At 39.3% G+C, this 24,035-nt stretch overlaps 2 protein-coding genes across 5 annotated transcripts in view; both read left to right on the top strand.

The window, feature by feature from the left end:
* LOC133518101 (protein spire) overlaps positions 1-24,035 on the top strand; it is a 265,504-nt gene that overhangs the window by 124,396 nt on the left and 117,073 nt on the right. For all 4 annotated transcript variants that reach the window (XM_061851682.1, XM_061851684.1, XM_061851681.1 and 1 more), the window contains exon 3: positions 16,737-16,863. In XM_061851682.1, coding sequence (XP_061707666.1) covers positions 16,737-16,863 — 127 coding nt within the window. The remainder of the gene's footprint in view (positions 1-16,736; positions 16,864-24,035) is intronic.
* LOC133518100 (uncharacterized protein K02A2.6-like) lies at positions 5,630-10,096 on the top strand. The gene has a single exon (XM_061851679.1). It carries the CDS (start codon positions 5,790-5,792, stop codon positions 10,080-10,082), a length of 4,293 nt encoding a protein of 1,430 aa, XP_061707663.1. The 5' UTR covers positions 5,630-5,789; the 3' UTR covers positions 10,083-10,096.

Genomic DNA, 24,035 nt, shown 5'->3' with positions numbered 1-24,035 from the left:
TACACGTGAATTTCTCAAATTATTAGCTTCACTTGCGATGTAAACAAATAACAATCGATTTCACCCATTCATAATCGTAGTATTGTTTTGGGAATGTTTACATGTACAAGGTGAGGGGATTTCTTTTTGCAAATAATTGCAAAATGACTTGTTAATTTTCCATCCATCCTGTATGAATTGTTGTGTACGTGAAACGGACAGACGACAAATCAAATTAATTAACACTCGCGGCTCCATCATTATTGCGTTACCACAATTGGTCCCGCGGCCTACTTGTCCAAATCGATAGAACCACCTATTTTTAGTTCGCATCGGTGCCTCACATTTGTAACTGAATTGACCTAAATAATATATTGATTTGTAGATTTCCTAATTTAATGATTTAATCTCAATGGTTGGAGAGCATCTTAAATATTTGACGCGCCATTCGTTGATTTTTGTGTGTACAAAAATTTTGAACAGACAGAAATTATCTCGAGTAAAAACCATATGACGGCAAATAATAAAATGCGTGACTGTCGTGGAACACTCAGTTGGAACGAAGTATGTACATATATTAGTAATATTATTATTGATAAATGTATTATATTATTGACTAAAAAACTTAATCTACAAAATAATAACTTTAAAAGTGGAAAAAAATACTGTCTTGGGTGGGACTTGAACTCACGGCCTCTGGATTCAAGTCCCACCCAAGACAGTAATTTCCCACTTTTAAATTTATTCTAAGCTTAATAGCATCGTTAGCTGACGTTTCTGCTTTTTAAAAATTAAAATAATAACTATCGAATCTGCTTACAAAAAATCACAAATCAGTTCAGAAATGCGACTTACAGGCAGGGAGTAGAATTAAAGATTTTTGTACAAGCTGACTCTGATACTCATAGCTCGTGTTGCACACTCGCTTGGTCAATCAAAAATATAAAATTCAAGTGCAAAAAAAATACAAATAGTAATATTTGCATACACGTCCGGGGATTGAACCCGGATCGTCGCTGTTACCACCGGTTTCTAAGGGCCCTTACCTTACTTACCCTTTACGGTGTTACCCTTAGTTGCCAAACTACGCTATTATAGGATATACGTATGTCGATGAAATTAGGCTACTTATTTTCGAGAAAGAATTTTGTGTTTCAATTCTAAAAGAGGGCCGTGACGGAAAAATCTTTCACTTTTTTCGCCTAGCCCCCATTCGCCGATGGTCCGATAAGGAACTTCGTTCCAATAAATCCAAAATAAGGTAAACCAAGATCACAGGGAACCGAAGGATAAAGATAACAGATATTTCATTCGTCTTTGTCAGTAGGCCAATTCGATCCGATTTTGGATGCTGGCATTCCGTTACTTTAGTGCCTACCTACCACTGAAGTTATTCACTACAGAATACTCGCTACGAAAATTCGCTCGTATCTCTTACGGATGAGTAATCATACGCGATTGGCGCTAAAGCTTCGTAATATTCGAAAAGCTCGCTTGCTTGCCGAAAGCCGAAACCCGCGCGCATGCCGATACTTCGCGCGTAGTGAAATGTTTTTGCATTAGCTTATTCTATAAGGTCATATGCGGCAAAACGGATATTACCGTTTAAAGTTAAAAGAAAAAACAAGAATAAATCGAAAAATCACAAGTACAGTGTGTGTTTAGACTAATCTACATGGAAAATTTAGTGGCTTGAATCAGTCCCATTTGCCTGTACAATGAAAATGTTTTTTTTTTTTAAAGAGGCATCTTTGATATGATTTTCTCTGCTTATGAAAGTAAAACCAATCATGTAACGGCGTACACAAATGAAGTCGATGCCATGAGTAACGTAACCAGTTCACTAAACAATACTTTCATGAGTTTTGTATTTGCTGAGATAAATCAGCACAGTCTTAAGAGCTTCAATACAGTCTTAAGAGTAATACGAGCCCACCGAGGAAAAGCCCTTATATATAGAGCGTAACTTCTATTGTATGGCGGCGGCTAGGTAAGCGGGACTCTTAACTGTTTCCAATACCTGTGTCAGTACAAATCAATAAGCATTGACATTGCCTTCCTTATCTGCTCGCCTCGACGGAGACGGCTTCCTTCCGCACGCACGGCCGTCTGCGAAATTTATGGCTTACTGTGTGTTTGTTGCATTTGTCGCTGGATTTCTTCGGTTTCTCGGTACGACCGTTACTTAAAGCTAGAAATATACAGTGTTATATTGTCTCGGAGGTGGACATGAGTTTGGAATGGTGTTCCGTTCAAATTATGTATAATAACCATTCTTAACATTCCTCATCTTTGTACGGAATTCGTGCGCGGACTATACCTTCGATTCGGCGATCAACTTGTGCGCCGAATTTCTGATGGCTCGATAAGCATGTTATTGAGATTTTTGAAGCTAACTACAATATGTTTTTATTGATGGTCTGCAGTTATCTAAAAGATTTTTTTCGTTACTTAACGTTGTTTACTATACAAAAGACTTGGAGCTAAAAAGTCCATAACATTGGTGAGGCCAATTCAACCTAAGTGTGGCATACGGGTAAGTCTTTCTTGCGAACTCGTATATTTGCTTCTTGCGTTTAGTGGCAAATGTATAAACTCGCAATAAACAGTAATCAATGTGTAAATCGGCCCCAAACTGAAGGCCAGCAAACCCCCGCAGTCACACTTATCCGTATTGACCTTATCTTATCTTATCTTATCTTATCTTCTAATTTCCGGGGGCCCTTGCGGATTCACTTTGACCCATAGGGATCTTTTGTGTAGTTGCCCCCTAAGGAAAGACCCATTAGCTACTCAAGAGCCTTTTTGACCATTTCCATGTGTCGGATGATGGAGCTTATGGGTAGCCTTTTGAATTCCTTTGGTTCCAGATAGCCTGCTCCAAAGTCCTTCATTCTTTGTCTGGCGAGGGCGTGACATTCACACATTAGGTGTGTTACTGTCTCTTCCTCTTCACCACACATTCGACAATCGGTGTTGTCAGAGTGTCCCATCCCCATCCTGGCCAAAACCCCTTTGACCCCATAATGGCCCGTAAACACCCCTGTTATAATTTGGAGTTGTCTCCTGCTAAGTTTCCATAGCTTTTTGCTCCAACCGGAGTCTACTTCTTGTATGAAGAGCTTATACTTAACCATATACTTAAAGTATTTTTGTTGTTCAATCTGTATTTATCCCAATCACAACCCAGAAGCAGTTGTGATGTGTAATAAAACATGTCAGAGTGTATTTCTACCTTTACCGTGTTTATGGTCGGCTGACGCGTCGTGTTGCCCAGAGTGAGGCCGTAAATCCTAAACAAATGCAAAGCAATTTCAATCTTGACATGCGTTAGTTCACTTTATAGGAGAATGTGTTCTTACATGCTGCGCTCGAGTTTCATGTGTTGATATTGTAGGTATATTGGAATATACAAATAATGAATTTGATTTAAAAAATTATGGGTCATATGGATGGATATCTTATATTGCAGGGTGAGAGAAGAAGTTACTTTTAGGTGCTTCAGCAATAACGGCTTATCTTAACTTTTTTAACCAATATTCTTCATCCCGTACAGGCAAGCGGCGTCGGAAACTACTCCTTCTCAATGGCTAGGTAACCATTTGTGTAGGTACACAAACTGCAAGAATAGACTTAATAGGCAGAAGAGCGAATAGCACTGCTGGACACATATGCCGAAAGGGTGCAATGCAGCTGTACTTATGGAGAAGGATGTGATTATAGCTGTGAGGAATCATGCTTCGCCCAGCGAAAAAAAAAACCGAGTATTGGGCAATGAATCCTCTGAGTTATTTGTCATGCCTCGAAATAATCCTCATCCGTATTTAAATTAATCTCTTCTGCAACGTTAAATACTTGTCACAAGATAGCGCTCGTAAATATTAGGTGGTAAATTTTTTATGGAGTCTCCAAAAGTATCTGTCATCCTGGAATGATTTTCTAAATGTAGACATATATCTACAGTTTGCGTTCTAAAGTAGTATACTGAGCTATGAGTTGTTGATGTTTTAACAACAAACCATAGAAGTGGACCGCAAATCTTGCGACCTGAACGCGTAAGTGCCATTAGTTTTCGGCGCTTACGACGTTTTGGTCGCGTGGTGGAGGATGCGATTATTGCGACAATTTCATTGTTTGGTATGGCTTCTCTATCTATAGTAATATTAACTCAATGACATATATCTTTCAACCTATTCGTTAAGGTATTTGAGAATGCTAGATACTTTTGACGCGTAGTCTGACCCGTTACTTTTGATGCTGACTCTACTCGTAGCAAATCAGAGGGCCTACCGCGAAACACGAAAACCGAAATTTCGCGGTAGGCCGTCGGAGTAGGTTAGGTAGGTAGGACTCTTATAGGCCTCTTATAGGCTATTAATGAGGATAATGATATTCATAAGTATGTTTATCGTAGTCTAGTATCCATAACACAGCTTACCGTGGAACTAGCTCGTTTTGCAAGATTATCCTTTGATATTTATGTGTACAGCCAGTTCAGCACTTTCCTTCTATTCACCGCTCCTTAAGCTCCATTTAACCCACAGATAATTGCCATCTTGTCCGTAAACAATAATCACTATAACTTTCCCTGGCCCTTCTAAGGCAGTGTTGGCCCCGAATTTCCTTACAAGACAATGCCCTACTGAACCCTCCGGGTTATCAAGACTGCGGGGGTCAACGGACGATGTAGGGCCTAGGAAATGAGATCGGGTGCAACCTAATATTAATAAGTCTGAAATGAAAGCGATATTAAGAAATACAGGGTGTGTATTTGTAACAATGTAGCTCTTGGGAGATATACCCATTTGGCAAATGGGCAAGTCTATAGTACTCGTACAGTAGTATTTAAAACAAAATTGAATAGGTCAAAGAATGTCATAAGTCAGAATCAGAATAATATTCCGCATATAAGTGATCAATAAACGACCGAGTATGCTAAGACGGTCATCACACTGGATGCGATTCTCACGTCGTCGCTCCAATGTGCGAGCGGAATGTCGCTATAATACGCACATTGCGTTGTCTCTCAAACATTGGAGCGACGTGCAATCACATCCAGTGTAATAACCACCTATGCCCTTGTTTATAAAGAAAAACACTCCTAACGAATTTGGTCGTCGCTTAAAACCGTTCCATACAAATGTTAATAAAAACATGACGATCGACGCGATCAAACGCCAACATCAGCGAAATTATTCGGACCGCATTGTTTCGTGGCCTCTTGTTAAGTTCAATCGATTTGTCATTGCACAGCTTTCAACTGCACACATTGCTTCACGCATTGCCGATATCGGACTATCAGCGTCTCGTATATCACGGGTTTCCCACGGCTGGTTTTATGCAAGCATTTAAATCGCAAATCTGGCGCCCACGCCCGCTGGCCGGTAGCCGCCAGTTGGGTTGATACCGGCTCAGTAATCTCAATATTGGCTGCTACAGTGAGTAATGGTCTAATGTTGGAAGTTACTGACCCGTCAAGATCTCTAATGCTTCTGGTATATCCGTCTGTAGTGTCTGTACAACAGTTACACTGTCTTGTTTGTATCCCCGAAAGGCTTCATGATGGATACTTTACGTGGCACACCAAACATAAGTCGACATCACACTCGGATCCTTCTAGAACTTGCAGGGTGTGGAATGGGCGTTCCCTTTTGTTACATATGTGTGCGTGAGGCTGCGTCCACACGCTGTTAGTTGTTTAAATATATGCCAGTGCGCTAACGGCCGTCTGTGGTTTTACTCGCTCCTATCCCGTATTTATCAGTGGCGACTCGCGTGCGCAATCTACCCGTTCCGCAAAAAAAAAAAACATGGCAAATGCTAATCTCGGTATTTTAACTATTTTTGATCACGCTAGCCAAAGTTGGAAGAGCTACAAAGGCAGGATTCAACAATTTTTTTTGGCTAATGATTTGGACGGGACGACAGACGCTACGGGGAAGAAGAGAAAAGCCATTCTTTTAAGCGCACTCAGCGAAGGCACGTTTAAATTAATTGAGGATTTGGCGTTGCCAAAGCAATTGGAAAGCGTGCCATTCGAGGATATTTTGGCACTTTTAGACGGACATTTTACACCGACACGGGTGGGCTTCGGGGAGCGTCATAAGTTCTACTCCGCATCACAGCAGGTAGGCGAGTCTCACACGCAATGGGCGGCGAGGCTCCGTGGTCTGACTGCACACTGTGAATTGGCGAATGTGGAAGAGGCTCTGCGTGACCGGTTCCTGATGGGCATGTTGCCGGGCCGGGAGAAGGAAAAGCTTTATGCCCAGAATTTAAAAGAGTTGACGCTGGCTAAGGCAGTCCAGTTGGCAGAAACTATTCGGTGTGCCAGCGCGGGGGCTGTGGCATCGAGTTCAGAAAGCGGCGCTGATCAGCTGTTGAAAATTTCGAAGATCCCGAAGAAAAACGATGGTGTCGCGAAGGTTCCGTGTACGGTTTGCGGTTACACAAATCATAAGCCTGCAGAGTGTCGTTTTACAAATTTCGTGTGCAAAAAGTGTCATGAAAAGGGACATTTGCGTAGAATGTGTAAAGTGAAGTACGTTAATTTGAGACCAGAGGATGAGGGCGATGACGACGACGGTAAGATTTATTTTATTCGTTCAGTTCGCGGAGAGCCTATGGTCGAAACCGTCACTATTCGTAAAAAAGAATTTAAATTTGAAATTGACACTGGCAGTGCCGTCACTGTTTTGCCGCAAAATATGTACAATACAAGTTTTAATGACATTCCTTTACGATCCACGAACAAAAGGCTGCACGGTTATTCTGGAGAACGTATTCGGTGTATAGGAATGATTCCGTTACCCATTTCATACGCGGGGAGCACGCGTTCGATAAACGCATATGTAGTCTGTGATGAGGGCCCCCCACTGCTGGGAAGAGATTTCATTTCTACATTTGATTTACAATTAACCCCTGTGCATTATTGTAGTGACGAATCTATAATTAAAAGGTTACAAAAAGAATATCCTCAGCTTTTCTCGGATAAACTTGGCTGTTACAATAAAACTAAAATTAAATTAACTTTGAAGGAAAACTCAAAACCGGTTTTTATTAAGGCCCGGCCGATCGCGTTTGCGTTGCGAGATAAGATCGATAGGGAGATAGACAGGCTAGTCGATCTAGGCGTTCTCGTTCCGGTCGAACACTCCGAATATGCATCCCCAATTGTTCCCGTATTAAAACGAAACGGAACCGTTAGACTATGCGCAGATTACTCTGTGAGTATAAATAAACAGCTAGTCGTTGAGCAATACCCGCTACCTACCGCAAATGAGCTATTTTCCAAACTGTGTGGCGGCAAACAATTTTCTAAACTTGATTTATCGATGGCATATAATCAGTTTATGCTCGACGAGGCCTCGCAAAACATAACGTGTATAAATACACACCGAGGCCTTTATAAATATACAAGGTTAGTATTCGGTCTGTCCTCGGCACCAGCGATTTTCCAGCGTGCTATGGAAAGTCTACTAGCGGGCATGGATGGCGTGTTGTGCTTGTTGGACGACGTGCTCATCACGGGCAGTGATGAGCAGCAGCACTTGAACCGGTTGCACGCAGTCCTTAAGCGGTTGCAATCAGCGGGGTTAACACTACAAAGGGAAAAGTGCGTGTTTTTCCAGGACGAAGTTTCATACTTAGGGTATGTCATCAATAAAAGCGGGTTAAAAAAATCATCGGACAAAATAGAAGCGATGGTAAATGCACCTAAACCTAAGAATGTTAACGAGTTACAGTCTTTCTTAGGGCTCGTAAATTATTACCGGAATTTTGTACCGGAAGCATCGACAATCCTGAGTCCATTGTATGACCTATTAAAAAAAGGTATAAAGTGGCATTGGTCTAGCGAGCATGACATCGCGTTTAATAACATTAAAAGTGTCTTAGCGTCGGATCAGGTACTTGCGCATTTCAACCCTAACGCGAAGGTCATTTTAACAGTTGATGCATCCCCCACCGGTCTATCTGCTATTTTATCACAGATCGAATCAGATGGCACCGAAAAACCGGTTTCCTTTGCCTCGCGCAGTCTTAACGCAGCCGAAAAACGTTACTCGCAGTTACAGAAGGAAGCTACTAGTATCGTGTTTGGTATACGTCGATATCACCAGTATCTGTATGGAAGGTCGGTACCATTCGTTTTACGCACAGATCATAAACCCTTAACCAGCATTTTTCATCCCGAGCGTGGCATTCCCGAAGTATCTGCGAATAGATTACAAAGATACGCAATGTTTCTAAGTGGCTATAATTACGTCATAGAATACGTACGCAGCGCTGATAACAGCGCGGACTACTTATCGCGGGCTTGCTTGCCGCCGCGAGGGAGCGGGGAGGATGCAACTCGGGTCGACCCGCGCGATGTTTGGGATCGAGCTGCATACATTTGTTTTGTCACGGATGGTAATATGCCAATTTCTGTTAATGAGCTTCGTAATGAAACTAGTAAAGACATTGTTCTACAACAGGTAATTAAGTATACCGTGACTGGCTGGCCTCATAAAGTTAACGATATAAAAATCAAACCATTTTTTTTATGTCGTACACAATTATCAATAGAGAACGGGTGTGTTATGAGGGGTCATAAAGTAGTTATACCGGGAAAATTACAGGGAAAAGTGTTGTCTGAATTACATACCTCTCACTTAGGTATCGTCAAGACTAAAGCGGAGGCACGTTCAAGGTTATGGTTTCCCGGTATAGACGAAGCAATAGAAAAAATGATAGGTTCGTGCGACGTTTGCATTCAATTACGCCCATCTCCGGCGCGAGTTCCATTAGCACATTGGGACTTACCCCCCACGGTATTTTTTAGGCTCCACATTGATTTTCTGGGTCCTATAAATAACCACACATATTTAATCGTTGTGGATGCATACTCTAAATGGGTGGAGGTCTATGATATGGGAAACACGACATCATCAATGGCGGTCGTAGATAAATTGTGTGAGTTTTTTTCGAGGTTCGGATTACCTGCGGTCATCGTAAGTGATAACGGTTCATCCTTTTGTTCGCACGAGTTCACCGCCTTTTGTAACTTAAACGGTATACGACACATGACGTCACCTGCCTACCACCCGGCCAGTAATGGTCAAGCGGAGACTATGGTCAAAGTGATCAAAAAGGGGATCAAATCCAGTTTACTAACAGGACGTAATGTACGAGACAGTAAGGTTAAACTATTACAGTACTTGTTCAATTATAGGAACTCCGTTCATTCTACCACGGGCTCTTCACCAACTGAACTAGTATATGGACGCAAATTAAGATCGCGTTTAGATTTACTGCATCCGGTTACGCCAACGCCCTCATCCCCATCAGTCACTCTGGCTAATCTTGTCAAAAATAAACAGTGTTCGCAAAATAACAAGCTGAATCGGAAGAATAATGAAACCTTTACAACGGGTGAATGCGTTCTATACAAAAAATTTACCAATAAAAACAAGTTCACTTGGTCTAAAGGTGTGGTTGAAAGAAGACTGGGCAAAGTTGTATACTTAATAAAAGACATTATTTCTTCAGTATGTATTAAAAAACATAAAAATCATATGCATAAGTACAAAGGTAATCAAAGTAATTGGGATTATTGTGACGCACTAGATTGTGACTTACCTGAGATACCCTTACCCTCTGCACTTCTTGCGCCGCCGCCACAAACGCCGCCGCCGCCATCGCCGCCGCCGCTGCAAACGCCGCCGCCGCCGCAAAAGCCGCCGCCGCCGCAAACGCCGCCGCCGCCGCAAACGCCGCCGCCGCCGCCGCCGCAAACGCCGCCGCCGCCGCCGCAAACGCCGCCGCCGCCGCCGCAAACACCGCTGCCGTCGCCATTGGCGATACCAACCCATGGACCACTGCCGGGTCCATCGCTCGCGCGGACTATGGCCACATCATCGGACGACCCCGTAGAGGAAGGAAGTAAGACAAAGGCTGAAGTGAGAAATGAGGGGATAAGCTCAGATGATGAGGATGAATTCCATGAGGCGGAAGCAGAAGGCCAGGGACCAGATTTGCCAGACGTGGCAAGTGATGCGCCAATAGTCCCCAAAAGATTATTACGCAAGCGTACCAATATTAGTTTTAAGAAATATTTTTAGGTTAGTTATGTAACTAGGGGGAGGAAGTGTTACATATGTGTGCGTGAGGCTGCGTCCACACGCTGTTAGTTGTTTAAATATATGCCAGTGCGCTAACGGCCGTCTGTGGTTTTACTCGCTCCTATCCCGTATTTATCACCTTTAAAACTACAAGCATTGTTTCAACCCGTTAATAAATAACTGCTTATCTTCATTTTCCCTCTTTTACTCATCAGGACCATTCAATTTTAAAGCATATAGTAATACCTTTGTCATCTTTATTGTAAATGTCATAATTGGACTGAAAACTTGTCACACTTTCCAAGAGTATTTAGCGATAAGAATTTTGTTTAGGGATATGTCCTTATTGTGCAAGCACCGTACGGTTACCAAAGGTAATATGCAACAGTTCCGATAAGAGTACGGTCTATTGACGTAAGGTTAGGATTACACGAGGTTAGTATTTATCTTAAGTAGTTATTGCCCAGTAATTAAGCGCAGTTCCAAGTGTGGCTAGTAGTTGATTACTTACACATTTTATACATATAAAACGCCAACGGTTAGAGGAATATTATTAGCACGACGTTCAACGGGTCCATTGTAATTTGCAATATGTAATAGTTTGCTTAAGAGGGGAGTATACCACGTACTTTGTCATAAAAAAATGCACATCTAAATATTTTACATAGGTTTATAAGTTTTCCTATTTATTTTAATTTGCCATACAATATTTTTTTTAAAGCGAAACCTATAAACCTAGACTATATTATGCTGAAGCGATCGACTTCAAAATCAAAGTGATTTGTTAAGATTTAGTTATTGGAAACCGTTATCTCCCGAAATGGAAATTTCATAGAAAAAGTACCGTTATTTAGTTAGGATCGCAAAGCTATTCTTCCCTCATAACTGTTCACACTACCTGTCAAGTATTAGTAGAACCTTCTGTGAAAGGTAGAAGTGTGTGTGTTACTGTCATTATAAAATACGATTGACTTCCATTACCCGAAATGTCAATATCACTAAAACTAAGCACTAATACAGTCCCTAAAGATAACTGAAAATAATTCAAGTAGTATCTAACTAAGCATTATCTAATCAATCAGTAAGCTCTTAATGGTCAATTTTATTTGTTTCAGTAATGTCGTCAACAAGACGATAAAATAGAAGATTTCTGTTCAGGGTAGTTACCCGCTTTGGAAATCAGCAAAATTCACTTGTGCAGACACTTAACTTATATAATGTTTTTATACATGATGACATTGAAAGTGATCCCTTATAGCGATAAGTTCGCCTTTATACCTCAATTTATGTAAATTTTGTCTGAACCTATTTTTGTACAATAAGGTGATTAGTGATTAGGCACTACTACTACTAAGCTCACGTAAACTCGGCATTAGCGTGGCACGCAGGCGCGTAAATCGGACGGTGTTATTGTTTCTGTTTGCGCTCGCGCAATACAATGCAACACGTGATTTGAATACAATGCAGCCGATAACAGATGCACTATGCAGGCTATTGACGGATTAAACGGTTAGGGGTGGTTTCGGCCAGTTATTATATCGTATATCTATAGACAGTCCATCCTAATGTTTTCAACTTTTATTATAAATGGTTGAAATATACGATATGCCTGTTCTTATCAGCGATGGAATATATATAGACGAAGATCATATGACTGACATTTATCTAACACATATCACTGAAAGGTATCTCTTCTCCGTAAATATACCTCGCCCGCAGCTTTGAATACACCATTCCCTGCGCTATTATAAAAAAAGTAGTGATTGGTGAATACAAGTTTTGATTGGGTACGATATACATACGTATATACATAGAATACGTCCATGACTCAGGAACAAATATCTGTGTTCATGTTCATCACACAAATAAATGCCCTTACCGGGATTCGAATCCAGGACCGTCGACTTCATAGATGGTCACTACTCACTAGGCCAGACTGGACGTCGGATATACTTAGTTCGTTGTTTGTTCTCATCTATCGGCCCGAATTACAACGAGACGACCAGAAGATTTTTTGAAAGAGCAACAAGTATTGGATAAACGATATGATGTAATTTCAGCACCATGTATGTATGTAGTTTTTTAATCTGTAACATAAAAAATACAACTGAATGTTAACGCACTTTCATCTTAATTAAATTTAAATAAGTAACGTTGTACGAATGATTTGCACATTATAGCATTTTAAAAGCAATTAATGTGATATTTACAGTTGTAAGTTCATTCATCAACCACAAATAATTATTGTTATGCCAAACATTATGTCTACCTTTTGTGATTATTTACGCATCATTACATTTAGTTTGGCATCAATGGCAACTGAACGATAAAATAAAATATATAAATGAATAAAAAAAATAAAATAAATGAGGAATAAAAGAGGTTGTAGAACGAATTGAAAATAATTATGTATAATTTCACATCCAGCTGTGTTCTCATTTGAGTAGTATTCATATAAATATAGCAAGTTACTGCGTACATTCAGTAGTAAAAAATAAGATAAGAGCTGAATGTTGACATGTACACTATTTTATTGTTCAGGACAAGAACTTCCGAGGAATCTATCTATGTGTCTATACTTGGGTTAATGATACGAAAAATATGTACAAAAATACCTAATACGTATGCCAAGAAATAGTGGCCAAGATTCACTTTTGCCAAGTCAAGTGACAGATGGCACTTATTAAATACAACACATTTCGTCTAGACTAGTCTTCACTGACACTGCTTCAAGACTTGGAACAATAATCACGATGGATGATGGGTTTAATAGGGTAAACAACCTGCTGCCCTGTGCCCGGCTGCTCAGATGTAGATAGAGCTTTAGAATACTCCCATAGCTTCCTCTCATTAATCTTATTGCCAAACCTTATTTAATGGAGTGTGTAGCGTGACGTTGCAGGAGCGGTTGCAGAGCTGTTGAGCAACATGTGAGATTCCACCTTAATCCATAAACCTTCTACCCTCGTAATAAAGGCTATAATCGAAGTGGATTAGCCACAATAGCATAGGAGCACTTTCCGCTGGTTGGCTCTGATAGTCACGGGTCTGCGTCGATAGTTATTCTTGATCAAAAGCTTTGGAAGGACCAGTATAATAGTAACATCCATTCCCAAATGTTTGCTGGGGATACAGAGGTCAAATTTATACTGGTTTTAGAGTGTTTAGTAAAAAAAAAGAATAACACATGTGCAAGAGGTTTGAACCGCCCGCGATTATTTGTAATGGATGTATAAACTATGTAATTATGTTCGTTAGGTGTTATGACATGGCGCCAATCTGCCTGAATGATTCTGACATTTGAGTGCGAATTTTTGTAATGTAATAGAGTTGTTTCGGAGTTTATGTCATCGCCAGGTCGCGGGTCAAACGCAAGGTGTATATTAACGTCTTATTCTTATCGAATAATATCATTAGGGAAGTGTTAGTTTGTTACGAGTATATTATGGCTGTTTAAGCGAAAATCATGCAAAATTAGTACCTAAGAGAGCGTTAATGTGTGGTGATCACGAATTTTGACTTGGTCCACATAATGAGTAGGTAAGTATATGACAGATTGCAATTTAGAGGGTGATGAATTAATCAAATCCTGAATGAATGGTACGCAGGTACGCAGTAGTAGGTCAGTCAAGAGGAAATATCTCTTTTTATCGGCTCTTCATCTTCGCCTCGGCCGGCAATTATATGTGTTCTGTCTGAGGCTTTCTTATTTACCAGGTTAGGTTTGTATGTATACTATTTACTGTTCGACGGAGGCATAATGCGGTAAGTTCGTTTAGCACAGCGGCCCGAAAGTTGACGGATTCCGACCGGAGAACAGAAAGACAATATGGAGACAGGTATTCTTTTAAAAAGGCGCTGACAGTTCCATGTCTTTTTACGGTGTGATATCTGTCATTGAAATCAGAAAGGATATAAAACTAGATAATATTTACTAATTCAGATGAAACAAGCGTAATTTAGTAGCGAACCCCAGCCGGTTTAGAGAGCTTGCCAATTTTGGTAAAATGAAACAAACCTGCATAGAAAGCACCAATATTAATATCATCCGGCTATTTATCACTGAAAACATTTACCAATTAATGCATTTGATCATCTTACTTGTTTTCTATTTGCGTTTAGCATCCTCTCAATTAAAAGTTACGACATGGCTACTATTACCCGTACTGACTTGCTCAGAATAAAAATATATATGTGACCAATTGTTTCAATGTTTATCGCAAACGCATTTAGTATGATCAAGAAATTAGGTTACAATATTTTTATTTATTTATACATTATTTCACATAAAATAATAAGTACAACATTCTCTACCAGTCAAGTCAACCATTGAGTCATATATATAATATTATATTGAAATCATAAACTGAGACATTTACTTTGTATGATATACTTACACAAATATCTATATTTATATACATTACACATGTTACCTGCTCTGAAACATTTACTTACATCTCAAATAAATGTTTGCGCAGCATGCGCTTGAAAGTGAATTTAATTTGAGCTTTTCTGTACCCCTAATGTTAATTTATTCGATAGCGAAACGTGACGTACGCATTTGCGTTAAATCTCATTTTGTATGGGATTTAGAAACAGCGCGCCAAGCGGGACGTTTTGGAAACTCAAAATCCCATACAAAATAAGACTTAACCCAAACGCGTGCGTCACGTCTCGGTATCGAATAAATTTACACTAGGGGTACTGATATTGAGTGGAAAGTCGTTACACAGGCGTATCGCCTGAACAGTATAGGAGTTGGTCAGGAAACTTTTTCTATAACATAACACGTATGTATTATAAAACATATAAGTGTACATTTTGTATTTTGTTTTCCATAACACGTTATAAAACGCGGACAAATGTCATTCGATGGTGTTACCCATCTTGGGTTTTGGCAGCCCATATACAAATAGTAGACACATCATAATAGCAATAGTTAATTCATATAAATATGAATAACAAGTTGTTTGCGTCAATTAATTTAATTTGACCGACACGACATTAACACGGCGTTTATTACGGTGTTTCCAGGCATGAGCTAGAGTAATGACTTTATGGACGGATCCTAACGGTTAATTAATTAGTTTGATATAGGTAACAACCTAGTGTATATAATTTATAAGCTGTAAAGTTCACTTAAGTTCTATTAGTCAAAGGAAATTGATATAAAGCCGACTATTAAATAATTATAACCTGGCTTACTATCCCATAACTAAGACGAATATAACTCCTTACACATCAAGGTCCGCTAAGTTTTTTTTTTTTTTTTTTTAAATATAGGTATATACACAGATTAAAAAAAATATATATTATCCTCAGTTTATTGGGAGGTTGGTATAGTGAGTTGAATACGAACCCGCAAGCTAAGGTAAAATACTCTTTTGCTTAAGAAACTTTCGTACTATTGTTTCGAATTTCAAGTTGATTTGTTTATAATGCATTATTTTCCCAACACAAATCCCTATTAAAACGGCATTAAAAGGTCTATAGGCTGCGTTTGCGCAGCGCGGGCGGGCGGGGCCGCTCACGCGCGGCGTAATGGTGTAATAGCTTCATTCGCCAAAAACATGGCGTTACGTGACACGGGCTACTGAACATCGAAATACCAAAATCGATCTCACTCACTGATTTGTTGCTGTGTGTACAGTTGGTGCTCTAACATAAGTATCCAATTTTCTATAAATTTATAGTATGGCGACGTGGGTACTTAAAAATGAGGCGCAAACTGTTCCGTCATTGAAAACACACGCATAAACAAAAGTACCTACCTATACCTATATATACCCACTCTCCCTATTACCTATGCCTGTACCCTAATTTTTACCTCCTTTACTATTAGTTATACTTTTGCCCTTAACCTATACTTCTTCGCTATTCAAATCAAACCACTGCCAAAGTTTAGGACGTGCAATCCACGATTGAATAACGCCAGGAGATGAAATGAAAGAGCAATTTTCGATCAGATTGAAGATAGCTAGATTGAACACTTTATGATCAGATGAAGTTATTTTGAAAATTACTGGCTTCCGCAACTAAATTGTTCTTTCGTGCGCTTTTTGAAGAAGTAAACGGTTTTGTACTTGGGAAAAATTGGTTATTAGGTACTTAGTAGATAAATTCTAAGGTCAGACTATATAACAAGTTAGTGTCAAAAAGTTTTTACGTGACACAAACTTTTATTGCAAACTGTACTTATTACTAAGTACTTCTCAAGACCTTTTTAATGAGCCAGGGGGCCGATTTTTTAATTTCGAGTGCTTGATTTCGTGTAATTCCCTTAAATTTATCTCCACTAGTAGGCATTTAAATTCTACTAATATAATTGAAAACGTCAATACCACTCGATTCCCAATTTCTATTGCTCGTATTTCTAAAATGTCAATTCGCCGTTTTCCACAGATTTTCGAGTGACGAATTCGAGCGCTCGTAATTCAAAAATCGCCCCCCAGCACTTGATGTTTTTGTGTATTTCCATCGAGGAGCTCCTTTGGTTATATTCCGACTGCATCATGAGATCAGCTACATGTTTGTATATTGCATAAAATTTAAGTTACAAGATTTGAAGGAAACAAATACAACTATGCAGTAAAGCTAAATAAAAATGTGTAAAAAAGATGAACGGAGTTCAAAAACTGTGTATATTTGTTACAGTTGGTGGTGAACCTGGCGCTGGCCATCTACCATGCGCTGGACTACACTCACTCGAAGGACGAGGAGCGGCTCATTTCGCCAGACCTCGAGGGCCTCATCACCGAGATGACGGCTTGCGAGGCGCCTGGTAAGTGTTACTTATGTACCAGGTGATGAGGTGTAAGGTTTGCTTTGATTTTTTTCATCTCCTCTAAAGAAACTTCGTATTCGTAGTTCGCGAAAGCCCTGCTGACCCTTGACATTGTTGGAAAAGTTTAAAAATGAGTTTAATCACCCGGCATATGCAGATGGCTTCAAACTTCATAAAATATTGGCAGTGCTACTTTCGTAAGAGTTGATATCAATAATATAAATAGAGTCCTTTTGTAAGGATGATCAATTATTTGAAAAAATTCGTAGAAAGTCGATAGATAGTTGGAAGACAAAGTATCTATGAAAAACCCCAGATATAAAATAAAAATGGTTTATTTTGGATTTTAGTTAATGATGCGATTTAGAAGCCTAAAAGTTAATGTACAAAATGGCAAAAATGAAAAAAAAATACAAAATGCTAGAATTTGAACTACTTATTCCTCCCGTTGGTCATACGAGTATCAACTCAATAATTTATTTGCGGGGTCAAGACGATCGACTAGGCGATTTACGGTTGGTTAATTTACTTACACATTGGCTTTACAAGTAGAAATTCTACTTCCATGAAATCCCGCGTCCATATAGTGTATTTTATTACCACTTAAATTTACAGACTCTCTCAAGACATTGCTACATACTAGAGTAAATATCTCATCGTATCGAGTGTAAGTTACCGGCATTAGTGGCATTACGTTATTCGGAATGAACTTTAAGAACTCTGCAAATGCTCTGTTCCGCGTTGAATAATACATGGCTTGTATTTTTTACAAATTCCCTGTATCTTGTATAACTTCTGTAACATAAACCTTTGTCTACACCTGAAACTTTGCCCCAAATAACTTCCATTATAGAACATTATACAACCTTTGGTCTATTAGGTTACTGTTTCCAATTACCCTGGGCAATTTTATTGGATAGCCGACAAATAAAATGTTGCATAATCGGTGCAAATAGGCAATTGAGCCGTTAAGGCTGGATAAGTGGTCCGTTTTCTCCGGTGAACTCTCGATCGACCTCTCGTCGCCTGCGAACCTATGGCGATGAAAAACGGTGCGACGACGGTTCATCTCCAATGTAATCGTATCGGTGAGGCAGCAAGTACAGAAAACATAAGTATAGTGACCGACTGAAAGCGGATTTTTTGCGGGAACCATAGTTTTTTTTTTATTGAGCATTTCTTGAGCCGGTTGGTCTTGCTCTTTGAAACCCATCTTTCGGGTGCGACCAAAAGGTTCGGCAGTTTTGTGGCTGAAACTGAACCTTCGGCTGAAACGTAATTTCTATGACGGAACCGAAACTTAGGTCAGACACTAAACATACGTGAACAGTCCAGACTCCAGAGGGAAAACGGTGACGGTTAATTATCCATAACACCTATTTAGGTAATTGACTTTAAATGTGCAATACTAGTTCGTATATACCATTACTTTTGAATTTGGTGAAGGATTTAAAGTTTAGTGTTATTCCTGAATAGCTTAGTAATACACGAGAACTGTAAAGAATAACATAAATTTTAATTTAAAAAGGTGCTCACCAAACATGGCATGTTTTATCCGATTAAAAAAAATATGTCGAAATGTTGTAAAAACTAAGTGCCCTAACCTATCAATGGGTGTTTACCACACCTATAAAAGAACCAAATCGAATGCTTGTTCTTAAGGAGACATCGATAACTGCAAGTCACAAGGCTAATAAAGTTTCGAACCACGCATTCATTTTTTGCCAAAACCTATTTACGGCACCGCACGATCCTTCCGAAATCTCATTACGTTCGCAAAAACCCTTGAACAAGAAAAAAATGTTACGTACAACGTAGAAATCGAGGTAAATTTATGTACCTACACTAATACCTACTGGTAAACAATAATATATCATGATTCTTGTGAAAATTTACAAACAGCGCTCCAAAGCCGTTGACATTTTCTCCATATTAACAGTGGTTAAAGGGTAAGCTACTTAAGTGAGGTCTAATTATGAAAATTAGAATATATTATTCTACCCTGACCTGACCCTTTAACTTACTAGCGCACAATACATAAACATAACTTAATTCTGATTAAAAGGAGAGAGATATGGACAGCGCTTATAATAATAAAACTATCTTAGCGAATTTCAGAGTAATTGAGAATGTAATAGTTTTTGTATTGTTAAAATTATATCATTATTTTATAGAATATTGCCATGATAAATGTAATTATTGTACTGTTTTCAGCTTGTCAGATCTATCCACAAAACAGAATCAAAATAAATATATACAAGTCTTAGCGAATAATCCAATAGTTTTCATGAATATTCATTTCTGCCGATTAGTTTTAGATAATCGGATTTCGATAATATCGGCTGCTCTGCGCATGCGTGGAAATCGGTGCCGCCGCCGGCGCCCATGCTGGGAGCCTGATGGGCCACGCGCGAATTGACAACGGGTTTGGTTCCCCGTTAGGCTTCTACAGGGTCATAATTGGTTTACCGGTAAACTTTAGCTGTCCTGTTTTGTGCAAATATACGACTGTATTTAATAATGAAGTTGTAATCGTAAATATACATGATGTACGTTTATGCTGGTGTTACTTAATATGCTCTACCAACGAGATTGATAATGTTTGTGTTTCTTCGGTGGGTTTAGAAAAGCGAAATCTATTAGGTAATTTAGGTATCTAGTTATCCACAAAACAGAATTAAAATGCAGCAAAGAAAAATATAAAGATTACCCAAAACTTTTGAAACTTCGCAACGTTCCAACCTTTATGGTAAGATCAGAAATTTGTTTCGAAACGTTTTCCAAAAAATATAATTACTAAGCAACTTTTATGATAAGATACTGAAATTTGTTTCTAAAAAATATAATTATTATGACTTTTGTTGGTGAAGCAATTTCCAAGTCAATCTTCATAAAAAAATCAATCCTTTCGAACCTCTCGAATATCTGCTTAGAGTACCCACTCTAAGTAGTCAGGTACCCACCTGCTATGTTTGGAAGGTTCTAAACCTTCCAAATTCTATGAGTTGTCCATAAACTTATGATCAATAATGGTTCAGAATATGCCCTTAGATTTATAGAACGTTTGAAAGTGATCCAAGCCCTCCATAACCGTCTGCGTGGGAGTGGTCGTGGGAACCCGACTGCACTTGACTCCCCATCGGGGTCAGGCTAATTGTATCCCTGCTTTGCATTCGCTGCGTACTATTACAAGTGCGTACAATTAAACCAGTGCGTGCCGTTGATTGTGCTCGTTTTATTGTTTTTCTATGATCTTTGAAAGTAAGACTTAGAGCTATTTTTTTTAGTAATTACTTTCTTTGTGAATCAAATAAGTACTACGCATTATCCGTATAGCTTCCGACGGATGGATAATGATAGTACGTTCTTAATTATAGGTATAGTCATGAATCGTGTCTTAAGAAAAGGAGAACGTCTCAAAATTATTTATATTATTCGATACAATCCTGGAATGAGATTCTACTCAGAGTAGAATGAATTCAGTCGATTGACCGAATATCGCAATGTACCGAAAAGTTACATGCAATTGCATGCAAGTTCTCGATCCGTCAATCGGGTTTCAGTATTTTTTTTTTGTAAACCCCTTCTCCCTTTTTTGTCCACGTCATATCACAATAGACCTAGATATAATACCTAATTCACATGTTAAATGAGAATATTCAGCCTCGATTAATGAAGGGGTTCTGATAACAATCACACAAATTAGCATTTCAGATGGAATGTGCTCCATAACTCCACAAAACAATGCCAACAGAGACATTTGTTCCCATTGCATTCCGGATGCGTGTGATTTCCGCATGCCGCGCAATTTTGATATACTTAATGGACGTATTTCCTTGCATTTATCAAACATGCGATGGGACAAGGTATTGACGAGTGTTCTCCCCAATAAAATGTGCTTAGGCCTGAAATAGAATATCGAAGATTCAGATATGAAAAAATCTGAATGTGCGAGTTTGACTGCTTATCAAGTTGTGACTTTTAAGAGCAATATTCGTGGCTTCATGATAGTATAAAATGTCAGAATTGATCGTCGGGAGAAAACATAAACTAGCCTTAGAGATTAGTGCTCGATATACAATGAGCAGGAACGTCTTGTGCGTTAAGTGAATACGTACTGTGTCCAGTAGGACGTGTATCTTCGGAATAGAAGTTACTATTTTAGATGCCTTTAAAGCTGTATTTATTATTAACCTATTATTTATTTCTCACCTCAGGGTCAGCATTTAATAATATGGATATAAAAATAAAATACAAACAATCATACAAAATCAATACAGAATATATCCTATAAACATATTTATAATAAGTATCGTTAAACCAGTAAGGTTTGTCACGATACTCCATTCCGTAGTAGATTTTATACAAAAATGAATGTTCTTATAACAAAAACAACAAACAGTAGTTTATAAATGACAATAACCGACACCATTGCACTGAGCCATGTTTATATAAAATTTATATACGAGCCGAGTATTTATATTATAAATTCGCCATAAAGTTATAGCTAACTCGGGTTTCATTACGAAATATACTCACACAATTTCATTACACATATTTTAATGTATCTATATTATCTCGACATACATACTTTATTTTACTGATTAATTCAATACGTTTAATTATTGAGTGTTGCACAAAATTAATTAAAATTTCAACATTAACATTCTGTTTCCGCGCATGACAACTTTCGATTGCAATTTCAAAATGTAACATTAGCATTTGCATGCATTGTGGCTGTCCATTTTCACTTTCCTCAGGTCTTGTATTCCCCAAGCTTACTAACCGTTGCACTTAGACTAGTATGATTGACACAATGAGCCCTGAGACAATTATTAGAGATCACACAAAACATACACTATACCTGCCTGCGCTTTTTTGTAATAGCTGTAATATAAACTAACGTCGGGCCTCGCAGGATTATTTTACTTAAATTATGTGGCGCCCGCATTAGCTTAAAGGGCATGCAGCAGAGTTGTTTCTACATAATAAATTGAATGCCCGGCTTTATGGCTCTTTTAATCACATTGGAGAGTGTGCAGGATGAACGACCTCATACCGATACTCTTGATTATTTCGTTTTCAAACGGAATTTGAAGTAACTCAGCTGGTTGGATGGGTTGCTTGCGCTAGTAATAACATCATGTCGTCTGTCAGCGGCGCACGCCCGGACCGCCCAGGCGACGTATCGCTCGACGTCCTATCAATGACCTATGCACTTTAAGCCCGCGGCATGCATGATGCTCTGGAGAAGCTAGGCTTATGTGACAGATCGCACTTATACTAGTTCGCCGTATCCTGTACATGAACTGTCACGTTGTCTGTCGGAAGTTCACAACTGAGACAAAAAGGGAAACGTATCGACCGACGTTCTATTTGTAATCTAGGCACTTAACGTTTGTTGGATGATTTTCACGAGCGCTGTGTGGGATGTATCTGGGACTGGACACACACATGACAAGAGTAAAGACGATACAAACAGCAAATCATGAATATTGAAGAACTAATAGTATTTAAGAACTAACTCATTCATTTTCAAATTAAGCAGAAGCTTTGTATATAACTTTGCAAAAACTAGTAGTAATTATTTAACATGAAAAATAACATTTGGTTTATGTAATGTGTTAGTTTAGGCTAAATCAGCAGAGTCATGCGAGTTCGTAGGGCAATTTTGGCTCAACATCGCCTCCCCGCGTAGTCTTCTCTTCGTAGTCCATGCTGCAAAAAATGCACGCCAGCTTTTCTTGGAGCTACAACAAGAAACAGATTCAGAATGTACCTCGATGCATTTGGTGTGTCAGACTTGCGCCCGCACACCCGTCGCACAATGCGATGACGATCCGTTCCGCTCGCTCCTCCGCAGACTCTCACAAGTGTTCAATCTAAATTAACCTGTCATATTTTCTACGTTTTCCCTTCGAGTTTTTGCACCGATGTCTCGACTTATAATCGAGACGTAATTTCTCCTACCACTACGGTTACGTCTGGCCGCAGTAAATTGATAGCTTGAGGCAGTAAATCAGCTAAGAAGCCTCTTGCAACCATTTTAGATTTGCGCGTAACGCACGCCGAATTAATTTCACGCAAAGCCTTAGGCCTTATATTAGATCTAGAACTAGAGCAAACTGCTGGTAAGATTCACAGGACCTGTCAAAGGGTATCTTTCTGAGCCCTTTCGAGCGCTTGAAGCGCTTATGTGCAGTTTACTGTATTAATCTGTAAGTATATTAACTGTGGTGTGGCGAAATACGTAGTGTGATGGATTTATTGCGTTTTAATAGCTTGCGTCCGAGCATACCGTTTTATATGGCCAGTAATTTTATGCCTATCAGTAACCCGCGAGCTTGGCTTGCCGACCTTTTATAATTAGTTTACGTCATATTTATAAACTGTAAATCTTATTTGCATTTTAGTTTGCATATGTATGACAGACATATAATATAGAAGACATATAATAAATATATAGTCTTTAGAGGTAGTTGAACTGGAATTTAGGATTCCGACCATAAGAAAAAGCTTGTGTTAGTTTAAAAATAAAACAATTATGTCCTTTTTTGTGGAACAACGCTGAAACTTTAGTGAAGCCGAATTGAACCGATCAAGATTCTAATGGAATCTTTATAAGGCGCAGGTGCGCCCGCACATGGAATACTGTTCTCATCTATGGGCAGGGGCACCAGCTTCTCCCTCTGGACCGCATCCAACGAAGAGCGACTCGAATTGTCGACTGCCAGCGTATTTCGGATCGGCTTGACTCCTTGGCGCTGCGTAGAGATGTGGCCTCGCTCTGCATTGTCTATCGCATGTACAACGGGAAGTGCTCCGAGGAATTGTTCGGATTAATCCCTGCCGCTTCTTTTCGCCATCGCCCTACGCGACAACATTTCCATCCTCACCACTTAGATGGTTGGCAGTCCCAACTGAGCGTTTTTCCAGGAACTTTCTGCCTCGCACATCTAAACTGTGGAATGAACTGTCGCCTGCGGTACTTCCGGACCGATACGACCATCAAACCTTCAAGAAAAGAGCGTACTCCCATCTTAAAGGCCGGCAACGCACTTACAACCCCTCTGGTGTTGCAGGTGTCCATTGGCGGCGGTAATCGCTTACCATCATGTGATCCGTCTGCTCGTTTGCCTCCTCTACCATAAAAAAATCTCTAATTTCGA

Source organism: Cydia pomonella, chromosome 5 (genome assembly GCF_033807575.1).
Source record: "Cydia pomonella isolate Wapato2018A chromosome 5, ilCydPomo1, whole genome shotgun sequence".
NCBI lineage: Eukaryota > Metazoa > Arthropoda > Insecta > Lepidoptera > Tortricidae > Cydia > Cydia pomonella.
This window is presented reverse-complemented; position numbering and strand designations above follow the sequence as displayed.